The sequence below is a fragment of the Molossus molossus genome, unplaced genomic scaffold (assembly GCF_014108415.1).
Source record: "Molossus molossus isolate mMolMol1 unplaced genomic scaffold, mMolMol1.p scaffold_m16_p_12, whole genome shotgun sequence".
NCBI classification, from domain to species: Eukaryota; Metazoa; Chordata; class Mammalia; order Chiroptera; family Molossidae; genus Molossus; species Molossus molossus.
This window is the reverse complement of record NW_023425347.1, coordinates 98,347,742-98,361,481: the sequence shown is the minus strand read 5'-3', so window position 1 is coordinate 98,361,481 and position 13,740 is coordinate 98,347,742. Positions and strand designations below refer to the sequence as shown.

At 42.6% G+C, this 13,740-nt stretch overlaps 1 protein-coding gene across 20 annotated transcripts in view; it reads left to right on the top strand.

Annotated features, from left to right (window-relative positions):
* Positions 1 to 13,740, top strand: part of KIF1B (kinesin family member 1B) — a 146,137-nt gene that overhangs the window by 124,449 nt on the left and 7,948 nt on the right. For 11 of the 20 annotated variants that reach the window (XM_036255558.1, XM_036255571.1, XM_036255555.1 and 8 more), the window contains 7 exons: positions 1,306 to 1,372; positions 2,046 to 2,130; positions 3,226 to 3,331; positions 6,265 to 6,291; positions 9,313 to 9,427; positions 10,895 to 11,028; positions 11,939 to 12,000. In XM_036255558.1, coding sequence (XP_036111451.1) covers positions 1,306 to 1,372; positions 2,046 to 2,130; positions 3,226 to 3,331; positions 6,265 to 6,291; positions 9,313 to 9,427; positions 10,895 to 11,028; positions 11,939 to 12,000 — 596 coding nt within the window. The remainder of the gene's footprint in view (positions 1 to 1,305; positions 1,373 to 2,045; positions 2,131 to 3,225; positions 3,332 to 6,264; positions 6,292 to 9,312; positions 9,428 to 10,894; positions 11,029 to 11,938; positions 12,001 to 13,740) is intronic. The other 9 variants (XM_036255572.1, XM_036255570.1, XM_036255554.1 and 6 more) reach the window with 1 other exon arrangement.

Here is a 13,740-nt window from a genome sequence, read left to right as displayed (position 1 = left end):
GTCCAACTTTCTAAACTTTTAAATAGGTAGAGTTTTTCAAAATTAGAAAATGTAATTTTGAGTCTCTATTCTTGTATTCAGATTCTTGAATCATTCTCACTGTCAAATTCTAGTTTTGAATTGCATTTTGGTGGTCTTTGAATCAGATGTTTGTCAGAGAACTGACTACTTAGTATAATAAGTTACCCTCTTATTAGCAACAGCAAGATCATGGAGACTGGCACTTTGCTACCAGAGACTAGAACCTACATAGTGGGTTTTTGCACACAATATGGTCAAGACTTGCATTAATAATCTCAGTGAGGAGATTGGGGGACAGAGTGTTCCCCTAAATCAGGATTTCTCAACCTTGGCACTATTTGGGGCCAGGTAATTCTCTTCTCAGGGGCTACCCTGTGCATTGTAGGATGTTTAGCCACGACCCTGGCTGCTACTCACTCTATGGCAGTAGTGCACTGCCAAACGTCCCCTAGGGAACAAAACCACCCCCAGTTGAAGAGCATTGTCCTAGATCAAAATGGTCAGCATCAGCTTACTTTCTCTGTGTGAGCTGTGTTAGAGCAAATGGCGAATATAAGTATCATTTATAGTTGTCTCTAAAATTTAGCTTCTGAAAAACCACAGAAAGAAAGTTCCCCTCCTGAAATAGAGGCAGGGGGCTATGTTAGCTAACGTAGAGGGTACGGAATGAATGTTACAATGTTATCCTGATGTTCCTCTGTTTATAATGCCGAGTACCAACATCATCATGCTCATCTCCATGGAACAGTTATTGAGTGCCCGCTATGTGTGCGGTATGGCTCTGTGGATCCTGTATGTAGTTGTCAGTAGAGACATTGCTTTAAGGAATGTGACTTTCCATTAATAGATCTATAATGTGGTTACAACTTGTATTATGAGGGAGACGTAGTTACAGTAATGCTTTCTACTGAATTAATTTCTTTCAGATTCTTATAAAGTGATGCAGAATCTGAAATGATCTCTTATCTCCTCACTTGCCATTGCAGTTGTGCATTATTTATGGAATGTCTGTTATGCAAGGGGCTGGGATGGAGCCAAAAGACGTTACTGTCCTTTGAGCACTTTATTCTAGTGAGGATGAAGAAACATAGGTAACGTGGAAAGGTTTACTAGATCTGAATGACCATGTGATTAAATGCCCGGATGGTGAGAAAGACATGGGTCGGAGTTTAGAAAAACAAAGACCACTGGGGGATGGCAGCAGCCAGGGAAGACTTGTGGTGAAGTGGCACCTGTCAGCATGAGCGTTCTCTCACGTCTTCCCATTGCATTTCTGTTTCATAGGTACATCCCAGCTGTGGTTGACCATACAGCAGGCTTGCCCTGCCAGGGGACATTTTTGCTTCACCAGGTACTAATCAGGGAGCTAAAGAGGGCCTGGGAAGAAACACAAAACACGAGTTTAGAATAAGAACCATAACTCTGATTCTCTGCTTTTCTTCTCCATTTATAAGGGATTTGAAGGTGGGGGGACATTGTCTTACTCTTTTTATTTTCCTTTTTGTATATTTCTTCCTCAGACCTTGGTTTATATATACATATCTTTGTCTTTACATATCAATATATAATAGAAGAGCTATTTTGATAAAAGATTTGCTTTATTCATTTGCTATAATTCGTGCAGCTTCCATGTCATTTTATACAAGTTTCATTTCTTGATGTTTGGAAACTGCTTTCACAGCCAAAAGGTCTTAATGGGGATATAAGATGAAGGTTTCAGTGGGTGAAAACCTGGCCATGAAATGTAGGAATGTAGGTTGACCCCTGTGGGCAGAGGAGCTGGGAACCTCATACTCTGGGACATAACAAGCTGGGCGTCTATTCTTAAAGCCGTATCAGAACCTGGCTCTTCCTGAGTTCCTGACCTTTGTCGCATTGTTTAGAATAACAGTGTGGAGAGCATTTCCATTCTCTCTCCATACCTCTCCTTCCTGCTCTCTGCCACACCAAACAATCCAGAAAACAACAAACAGGGGGAAATAATAGGTTGTCCCAGCTGAATACAGCTCTGCTCCGTTACCTAGGGCATCCAGCGAAGGATCACAGTGACTATTGTCCATGAAAAGGGAAGTGAACTCCATTGGAAAGATGTTCGTGAACTGGTGGTAGGTGAGTACGTTCCGTCGGCTGAGGACAGAGCCAGGCTCGATCACATTGTTCCTGCTCGGAGCACGGACTGTGCGGAGGTCATGCTGGAGAACACACTAGGGAGAATACAGAGGCCTTGAGATTGAAACTACTTTTTTTCTCAGCTCCACCATTAGGGATACGTTATTCAACCATTATTTTACTCAGTTACTGTGGAAATAGTTCTGTGCTAGAAGTCTCTGCTCATTGTGAGCGACAACATGTATATGTGCAAAGCAGGTTGACAAATAAGTACCAAAGTGAGAACAAGCGAAAAAGACCTGTGATGAGAGATTTCACAACACAAAGGATCCAGGAGGACTGGATTAGCTTTGTGGGAGAGGATCTGAATAGGTTCCAGAGAAATTAGAGGGCTTTTGTTCTGTTTTCCATACATGGAAACATTTTAAGTAAGATAGTCAGGAGTATGTCTAACATGCAAATGGCTAGCAACGCATGGGCAGTAGAGAAACTAAACTAAGGCACAGTGAGAGGAAAAATTGGACTGAACAGTATATGCTTTAGAATGGTCAGGCAGAGGTTCTGAGCCTTCTGTTGCCTTGAACCCTGTGGCAGTGGTGAAGCCTCAGAATTATGTTTCTAAATGTAGGAAAAAGTACTTAGGCTTACAAAGGGAACTAATAATACTGAAATACAATTGTTAAACTACTAAACAAATGTGTAACCTAAGCTCTTCTTTATGCTGCATCAAATAGCAGTGTGTTGAATTTCTATTGTTTCAGAGTCATAGGTACTGCTGATTCTCATGTGGTTTGTCCCCTCCCTTCCTAATGGAAGAAAATGTCCAATTTCCGTTAGAGGTTCATGAAAATAAAGTTTTAATTTTTTTTTTCTCGTCAAGTTCACAGACATCTTGAATTCTATCCATAGCCCCCCTTGGGTGTGTGAGGACCAGATTAAGAACCCCTGGAAGGAAGGTTATACTCTCAACTGTCTGGGACAGTGGTTTTCAAGCTTTTTCCAAATTAGTTTTTAAGTGGAACATTACTACACAAAGCAGAAGAGATGCTTTCTTTTTTAAATGTACCTATGTTCTGATTTGGTTATTTCTTTTAGGCCGGATTAGGAATAAGGCTGAGGTGGATGAAGCTGCAGTTGATGCCATCCTCTCCCTAAATATCATCTCTGCCAAGTACCTGAAGTCTTCCCACAACTCCAGCAGGTGGGGCACCCTAGGGAGTGTGATGAGTCAGCCCTGGGGACTGATTGGTACACCGTCAGATTCCTCATTCATTAGTGACTCCTGTTCAGTTGAGGAACTAATTCCCTCCTCACTTCAAAATCCTTATTTCTTCCCCTGCCCACCCTGCTCCACGCAAGTAAGTACATAAGTCGTGGGAGATGTGTGTGTGTGATGTGACCTTCACGGAACAGAAAGTTCTATCCTGTGTGGAGTTTGAGTAGGTGTGACACAGTGAAAGAGGAAAAGATAACACAGCATGCTATCCAGTGGTTTAAAAGTACAAATTAATTATTGCTAAGACTAAAGCTTTTCTGTGAAGTGGTTGCTATGGAGAAAGTCTCTCCATCCTAAGTGTCCTGGAAACAACTTCCCAGGGGTAGTGCACCAACTTGTGTGTAGTTTTTGCTGCTGCCAATATAGGCCACCTTTTTTTTTTTATCCTCACCCGAGGACATTTTTCCATTTTTTGTTCAGGTAGAGTGGGAGGGAGAGAGAGGAACAGAGAGAGAGAGAGAGAGAAACATCGATGTGAAAGGGACACATCGAGTGGCTGCCACCCGCACAACCGACCAGGGCCGGGGACAAACTGCAACCGAGGTACGCGCCCTTAGCGGGAACCGAACCCGGGTCTCTCGGGACCGCAGGTTGACGCTCTAACCGCTGAGCGAGACAGGCCAGGGCTAGGCCACCTTTTAATTTTCAATTAGTTTCCTTCAAATTCCATTTTATAATCAACTGATGACAGACAGTACATAAAGTACATAACTACTCCACTTTCCCTTGTCGGACTGGAAATACTCTGCTGGTCCCTGTTCTCTCCCCAGGAAAGGAGTTGCACCTTTGTGCACAGCGAGCCGTTTCCTGATGTAGTAAGGGCCGGGAACGTGTGTTCTCACACGGGCTTAGAACACTGCCTTCGTATCGCAGGACTTCTCTGTGCTTGTCTGCTCCTGGAAGACTTCCTTACAGCTATGTTGGGAAGAGGGAAAGGAGAAAAATAAGACAGTAGGAAAAAACAATTAAAAGTTTGGGCCAGGATTCATTTTTTTCCCACTGTTTCCTTGAGTTACAGTTTTGCATAGGAAAGAGAACAAAGAAACAAGCATCTGCCTTTTGCCTAAAGAGTCACTGGCGGGGCCTGGAGAAGAGGGAGGCAGGAGTGGAGGGTGTGGGTGCAGAGATGAGTGCAGAGATGAAGAAGAGTGCATTGACTCTCCCTGGCCGGTTCCTGGGCAAAATCTTGAACAGTTCCGTTCTCTAAGTCAGTGTTCTCTCTTGCTGGACATTTATAGGAGTTATTCAGCAGCATTCACCACATTTTCTTTGCAACTACGATAAATGTATCTTAAATTTCCCTAGAGTACTTGGCAAACTACACAGGAAAGGTGGTGATTGGTTGAAATGCTGATTGTGCTAACCTTTTTTTTTTCCTTTGAGAGAGAGAGGAAGGAAGAGAGAGAGAGAGACAGAAACACTGATTTGTTCTGCTTATTTATGCATTTATTGGTTGATTGTTGTATGTGCTCTGACTGCGAAACCCTGGCATATTTGGACAGAGCTCTTACCAGCTTTGCTATTCGGCCAGGGCAGTTGTTCTAAACTGGCCTACATTAGAATCACTTTCAAAATAATTTTGTTTCATGCCAAGCAACGAGTCAGGTGCTGTAGGAGGTGGATTTAGCTTTATCAGAGCAGCTTATCTTTCACAATAGAAGCTGAGAGTTAAACAAAAAAAGTTGACTCGAGAATAATGAAAAAATACACACTTTAAACATTTTTATTTTAATTTAAACTATATAAATGTACATTAATTTGTCAAACCCTTGCTGTAGGGCCATGGCCAGTTTTCTTTTATAGTAGGATCATTTATTGGATGTCTGATTGTCTTTCTTGCAAAACAACATCCATAATTCATCATCTATGATTTTCATTTTGGTGGAGCAAGAACTAGAAACCTATGAAGAAAATCTGAGTGCCAAATCTTTTCAACTTTTTATCATTTAGCATTAAAATTTTATCATTTCCTTTTTGTTTTTCATTGATGTCACCCACACTTAATTTAACAACTGATTTTACACAACTTACCACGATCAAATCTTTTAAAAATGGTTCACTGTTTATATTTTGTTTTGATTTACACTGAACAAAAATTCTTTTTTGCCCTAATGTCTCATTGATTTACCAAATACTTAATTAAATTAGATGATTATGTTAATACGACTACATGAACTGGTTTGGGACCAGATATTACCAACCCTTGATAAGCTTGCTGCTCACCTCTTTGGAGCAAATAGTCTGGATATATGAGAGATATCTTTAGTTTCCAATGGTCAATGATAAATGGATATCAGTTTTTATACTTTAGGGACATGGAGAGCATAAGTAAAAGTGGTAAGTTACTAAATGGAGTTTGGTTAAGAGAGCTTTTATTCTATTTGCTTAGGGTTTAATGTTTACAGTTGAACTTATAGAACTCCACTTTGGGTGTACCAGGTATGTATGTTAGAGGGCTTTTCTGATGTATTGATAGTGGAGTGTGACTCACAAGGGCCGTTACTCCTTTTCTTCCAGGTCTGACATTTATGTTACGTAGTTGACTTGTTTCCCCTTAACTTCACAGCAACTTCCTGTCATTTCCAATATTCAAAAGGGATGTCAAGAGAGGTGGTCTCCACATTCCCTCCTGTGCCCAGTATTTTCTGTAATTGAATGTCTCAGGAGAGGGACCCATGTCATTATAAGCCCTCTATAAATTGTGTCCCATGGAGTTCTCTGTTAATTGTCTGGCCACTTGAATTCATGTTGCTTAACAGCAAATTTGTCTTTTTTATATATTTTCTGCTTTTCTCTTTTTTCTTACCCTTTTTTTCCTTTTGCTGCACTAATAAAAGCTTTTTTCTATGTTTTTGCAGGCTCTTTCTTGATAAGGATATTCCTAGGTATTTTCTGTTTGCTTTTTTGCACATAGAGATTTTAGTTTATCAGAATGCTTTATGTCTTATGTTGCTTTGACTGCTATTTTAATTTAGTGTTTTCCGTGAGCAAACCTAAGCAAACTTAGAATAGAGAAAGACTGTTCTCCACCTGTTGTGTCCTGGGCTTTCTAATGTGTGTACAATTTCACATACAGCTTTTTTTTTTTTTTTAACGTGTTTTGATTGATTTTTCGAGAGAAAGAAAGGGAGAGGGAGAGAGAAATATTGATGAGGGAAACATCGATTTGCTACCTCCCCTACGCCCCCCACTAGGGATCAAGCGCCAGTACCATGTTATGTGCTCAGACCAGTAATTGAACTGGTGACCTCTTGGTGCATGGGACGACACCTAACCAATCAAGCCACACTAGCCAGGGCCACATACAGCTTCTTAAATGACTTGTAGACTTCATTATTTTCTCATTCCATTTACTAAACTTTCCATTTTATTCTTACGCACATTAGGGTTTCCCCTTCTACATTACAAAATAGAAGGTTACTACCCTCATTTCACAGGGAACTCAGGCTTTGTTTTCTGTTCTTTGTCCTCTCTCTGTCAGAAGCTTGAAAGGCTTGTTGCTCTGTATGTAGCTTTGCATAATCTTATGTTCAGTGTTTTCTGTTTCTATCCTGTGTGATAGTAGAAACCAATTTAGCGATTTGGGTAGCTGAGTTTGTGAGAAGTATTTTTTTATTTTTAAACTTTTCTCTTTCTCCTGTTAGGGTTGCTTGTCTCATCTATTTATTTTCCTCTTTGGAATAGAAAAAAAATCCTGGTTCAGTAGTGAAGGAAACTTTTCCCTTCTCTTTCTTTATCTGATTTAGGGGAAAGAGAAAAGTGATACATGACAATATAGCCTAAAATGTTTTAATGTGGTTTTTAACACACACACACACACACACACACACACACACACACACACAGAGACATTATTCAGACATTCTGGAGCATCCATTTGAGATGATTTCCTAACCACTGTAGGAGCCACACAGGAAAACATGTCTCAGGGTCCAGCCCTGTTTCTAACTCTTAAGTTCTCATGCTAGCTTCATTCAGTTGACATTTATCACTAGTGTTGGTTGCATTTCTTGCAACTACCTCTCAAGAATTGCCACGTTTGGTGGGTGTTCCAAAAGAATGTGCTACCGTAACTCCCAGGTACCAAACCAAACCCCAAACCCTCCCTCCCACCCCCCAATACAGAAAGATTTTAATGGAGTCAAAAATTGCTTCATGTTAACCAAGTTTCTACCAGTAAAATTTTCTCTTTAGGTTAAGTGAAAAAAAACCTAAAGACAGAATTATGAAGAAGGTTTCTTACACATTTAAATCATTTGCCTCATTTGAAAAGGAGTCATGAAATGTAAATAGGGGCACTGCGAGGGCTAAACTATGGCTCCAGCTTTCAGGCAGCAGTGAGGGTTGTCTGTCAGGGTCCCCATGGTAACAGTGCCTCCCTCTAAGGCAGGGTTCCCTCCACCTCCGCTGGGGTGTATCCAGACCTCGTGACAGACAGGAACGCAGTAGGAGAGCCAGTTCAAGGTGACAGCCCGCAGGTGGCTTCCGCTGAAGTGGTGGATATTGCCACCCAATACTGAATTTGTCTTAAACCGAATTAAAGTGAAGATTGGATTGAAACAAGGCTTTGTGGATACATAAAGGTTCTCTGCTGAGTCTGGTGAGCTCAGGAGCCGTGGAAAGACTGCCATGGTCCTTTGTCGTGGTAGCTATTTGGGTCTCTTCATTGTCTTCTCCGTCTTTGTCTTGTGTACATCCCTTTGATGGCCTCATAGAGAATTTTCTTGATCCGTACACGCCGCCTGAAGAACCGGGTGTTTGAGAGCGTCAGGTACTTCAGGAATACTTCGTCTGGCAGCAGCTGCGAGTGGGAATGTCAGGCTCCACACCCTGGCAGCTGGAGGTCAGGTGGCTAAGGGGCTCTTTGAGCAGTGGTGGTTTTCCCTGTGATGGTTTCTGGAGAAAGTAGCATGGAAATTAGAGATCAGATACACCCGCGGCAGTGAGGTTACCATTGGGGAAGGAGTAAGGGAGAATGCACTGGGCATGGAACAAGGTGTCTAAAAGCTTCTGTTGAGTTGGGCGGGGTGTATTACACATGCAGAGAGCTAGTGGTGATGGGAAATCCACTCTGCTGGGTAGACAGGTGTCGTTCCCAGGTTGTTAGGGCTTCTGACAGGGGAGCCGGTAGCTCTGGGAGCTGATGTGTAAGTGCTGTTCCTCATTCCAGTGTTTCAGAGGAGACGTGCTGGTCTGGAGGGTCTGTGGTGTTTTACCTGTAGGAAGAAAGAAGTCTATTAGAACAACTTTTTAAAAGTTACGGGTGTTTATTAAATTGGGCTTCTAGTTACTTAAATATAAGATGAACTTTCAAGTGAATTTTTTTGGAAAACTGACAAATAGTAGTTGGCTAACTCTGGTGTTAAAATCATTTTACTAAAACATCAGCTAAGAAACCTCTTGTTCTTTATGTAAAACAAAGCTGTCTGCACTGTTTTCTCCATTAACTCTCAGACATGTTTGTGGCATTTCTGAGGCTCAGCAGAACTGGACTGTGATATGGAGACTGCAGCTTACAAATTACTGAGCATTCCCTTCCTGTGCTCAACTAACAGATAAGCGCACATAGTCTTCTTTCATCTGTCAATTTCTGTCCATACTCACTTATCCTTTTTATCTTAAACCCTTTGGCTGATCTCACTGCTTTTATGTTTTAGGCAAAGGAGAAGCAGGCTTGTCCAAAAAATAAAAAAGCAGAGCTAACTGCCCCTTGGTGGTGGGGGCGGGCAAGAGGAGGGGTCCTACCTTTCCCTCCCAGGAGTAAAGATTTTACTCTGATGTTAGAGTTCCATAAATTGAAAATGTTGATTGGCATAGGGTTCTGTGATATTACTGGCAGTGACAGTACCTGGACTAGGTGACTTCAGCTTCTTTTGAATGACTCCCTCTTGCCTTTCTGACCTTAGGACCTTCTACCGTTTTGAGGCCGTGTGGGACAGCTCCCTTCATAACTCCCTCCTTCTTAACCGAGTGACACCCTATGGGGAAAAGATCTACATGACGTTGTCGGCCTACTTAGAGGTGAGGAGACCCAGAACTTGAGTTGCTACGAACAGCCAGCCCTGAACAACAGGCAGGTTACAGCAGGAAGTGGAGAGGAAAGATTCCACTGATGTCCTTTCTCCCTCCACAGTCTTAAGTAATTTATTTATTTATTAAAGATAAGGGTTTTTTTTTTTAATTGATTTTAGAGGAAGAAAGAAAGAGAGAGAAACAGTGATGTGAGAGAGAAATAAGGATTGGTTGCCTCCCGCATGTGCCTGGACCGGGGCTCGCATCTGCAACCTGGGCATGTGCCCTGATCGGGAATCGAACACCTGCCACCTTCCCATCTACGGGACAGTGCTCCAACAAAGTGAGCCACCCAGCCAGGACACGTTAGTTCTTTTATTACACTTTGCTGAGTATTCTGATTAGATTAGATTCTCTTCCTAGTCTCTATTTAATCAAAGTCACATGACTTTTCTTATAGCCTCAGCGTTAGTACCCTGATCATCATTCTTCAAAGAAAGTATGATTTAAAAAAAATTTTTTTTCTTTATTTAGAGAGAGAGGAAGGGAGAGGGAGAAAGAGAGATAGAAACATCGATGAGAAAGAACATCAATTGGCCTCCTTCTGCATGTCTTCTACTGGGGATTTGGCCCACAGGGCATGTGCCCTGACCACCAGCGACCTCTTGGTGCCTGGGTCACTGCTCAACCACTGAGCCACACCAGGCCAAAGAATGTATGTTTTTTTTTTTAATGTTTATCTGAGGACATTTTTGCATTTATCTTCAGATAGAGCGGGAGGGAGGAAAAGAGAGAGAGAAACATTGATGTGAGAGAGACACATCGGGTGGTTGCCACCCACACGACCCCAACCAGGCCAGGAACAAACTGCAACTGGGGTACGTGCCCTCAGTGGGAACTGAACCTGGGACTCTCTGGTCCATGGGCCAACGCTCCATCTGCTGAGCCAAACTGGCCAGGGCAAAGAATGTTGTATGGTTTTAGGGAAACTTCGCCTCCTGCTTTTGTAGTCGTGGACAAAGCCTAGTAGTGGTTAATAGCACAGACTCTGGAAGCAGCCTGAGTTCAAATCCTTGTGCTGCCACTTATTGCCTGCATGACCTTGGTCAAGTAACTTCATCTCTCGGTGTCTCCGTGTCCTCATTTCTTAAGCTGGGGCATAGCAGTTACCTCAGAAAGCTGGTATGATGTCATATGAAAGAATTTAGAAAGTGCATGTCACATAATAAGTAATACATGTAAGTCATTATTACAGAAACAAATTTTGAAAAAAGTTTGTGAAAAATAAATGCATCTCCCAGGAATACCACCTAATCTTGCCCATAATATATGCTGTGTTGCTGTTGAAATAATTGGTAGAGCTGAAATCCTCCAGCCCCCACATCCGGGACCAGCGTTCTAAACGTGGTGGGGCACAGACACTTGTCACACATGCTCTGTCTGCATCTAACGGAGCCCACTCCTGTCTGCTTTCAGCTGGATCATTGCATCCAGCCAGCTGTCATCACCAAGGACGTGTGCATGGTCTTCTATTCTCGGGATGCCAGGATCTCACCACCACGCTCTCTGCGCAGCCTCTTTGGCAGTGGCTACTCGAAGTCACCAGACTCGTAAGTTTTTTTTGTTTTTTATTTTTTATCGGTACGTGTCTCTAGCGGGAACTGAACCCAGCACCCTCTGGTCTGCAGGCCAATGCTCCAAGTGCTGAGCCAAACCGGCCAGGGCAGACTCATAAGTTTTTGAGACAAGTTTAGTTTCCAGTTAGTTTGCCCCATAAAGAATTAGCAGAGCCCTCGGTACCCCCGGATTGTTGTTTCAGGGCTAATTTACAACCTGTAAGCCATTATGGCATGAACACCCGGAATGCAGTGACTTGAATGTTATTGTTCAATAAAATATTAATGACTAGATGAGTTAATGAAGAAAGGAAATTATATTACATTGTGAACACTTCCAAAACAGTTTGCAGGGATTAAAGTTTTTTTAAATGTCATTATTATTCTCATAGATCACCATTGGGGTTTTTCTTCTTTTAAAGATTTATTTATATTTAAGATATACAAAATTGTATCAAGAATAATACAGTGAATACTTGTGCATCACCTCCCAGCATAAAATATAAGTATTACTAATATAATAAGAAGTTCAGTACCCCCTCCTAATCACACTCCCCAGAATTGGATGTTTATCATTTCATTCTAGTCAGACTTTTCTCCCCCTCTTCTCTCTCGCCGTAAGAAAAGGTACATTTTTCATTTTATATTTGTATTATAAACTGTCTAGTTTATCATTCAACTTTATTCATGGTATTAAAAATGTTCAAAAGATTGAGATGAAAACAGACTCCTTGTAGAAAAAAAGTAAGTTCTTAAGTTCAGAATAGGAATAGGAATGAGAACCTTACATTTGAGGGTGGTTGTGATCTCTAAGGAGGCGACAGTGCTTTAAGTGCAGAGAATTCACACGTTCCTGTTCCTGTGCTGTAAGATATTGAGCAGTTGTTTGTTTCCGTTCCAACAGCAATCGAGTCACTGGGATTTATGAACTCAGTTTGTGCAAAATGGCAGACACAGGTAGCCCAGGTAAGATCTGATGGCGGGGGGAGGTGATAGTGGTCTTTGCATATTCTTGGAGTGTGTTATATCAAAAATTTACCTTACCCATGTAAGATGGATATAAACTTTTTTTAGAAACCAGGCATATTTTACAAGACAAACTTTTGGTACTGGGAGTTATCTTATCTGAATTACAACACTGGTTTGTGACGTGCAGTACAGTTATAAAAACTCGACTGAACAAAATGTTGGCCAGTTACGGAGTATTATAAAAGATTCAGCTGTACCACAGCTGGTGTGGTGCAGAGGACTGAGCATCATCCCATGGACTGAGAGGTCCCTGTTTGATTCTCAGCAGGGCACATGCCCAGGTTGTGGGCTCGATCCCTAGTAGGAGGCGTGCAGGAGGCAACCGATCGACATATCACTCTCACATCAATGTTTCTATCTTTCTCTCCCTTCTTGTCTCTCTAAAACATCAATAAAAACATATATATATATATATTTATATATATTCCTTTTTTTTAATCCTCACCTGAGGACATTTTTCTATTTTTTTGTTCAGAAAGGTGGGAGGGAGGGAGAGGAAGAGAGAGAGAGAAACATCGATGTGAAAGGGACACATCGAGTGGTCGCCACCCGCACAATCAACCAGGGCCGGGGACAAACTACAACCGAGGTACGTTCCCTTATCGAGAACCGAACCCGGGTCTCTCTGGACCACAGGCCCATGCTCTAACCACTGAGCCAAACCGGCCAGAGCTGTAAATTATTCTTTATTTCAGTTAGTGCCTCCTTCATTTCTGACTGGCACTTTTTTATGCTTTTAAGGCCCTCACTAAGTTCATTGAGCATCCTTATAACCAGTGTTTTGAACTCTGCATCTGTTAGATTGCTTATCTCCATTTTGTTTAGTTCTTTTCCTAGAGTTTTGTTCTGTTCTTTCATTTGGGACCTGTTTCTTTGTCTCCTCATTTTGGATGCTTCCCTGTGATTGTTTCTGTGTATTAGGTAGAGTTGCTCTGTCTCCTAGGCTTTGTAGGGTGGCCTATTGTAGTAGGTGTCCTGTAGGGTCCAGTGGCACAGCCTCCCTGATCATCCCAGCTGTACCCTCGAGGTGCACCCCTCGTGTGGACTGTACACCCTTCTGTTGTAATTGAGTCTTGATTGCTGTTGGCATGTCAATGGGAGGGATTTACTCAGGCTGATCAGCTGCAAGGACTGGCTGTGCCCACTCACCACTGGCCTCTGACTCCCTTGGAGGATCAGCTGTACAGGGGCCCACCACACAGAACAAGACTTACTTCATCAGAGCTTTGGTACCCACTGAGTTCACTTCTTGAGTGTGTCACTTGTGGAGGTGGTTGGGTGGTGGTGTTTCGATGTGGTCTGAAGCTGTTCACTGGGTGTGCTGGCTCTGGGGCAAGGTCAGCCACTGCCTGTGTTCTACCCGGGGCCACCTGGCATAAGCTACAGAGTGATCTGCAGATGGCTGCTTCTTGTACTGGGCTTGGAAGTGCCCAGGAAAAGCCAAGTTGTGAACCAAGGCTGGCTGCTTCTAGAGCCAGGCCTCGGGCCACTTAATGAGAGGTATGGGGCTCACTGAGGCCAGATGCTGCTTATGTGAGAGAATTTAGGAAATTCTGAATCAGGAGCCAAGAGAGGCCAATCCTATGGTAAAGCAACTGGCAACAGCTTGGGAGGGCCTGAAAGTTGGGTGGGGCGGGGCCTCAGGGAATCACCAGGGCGAAACAAACTGTGTGAGTC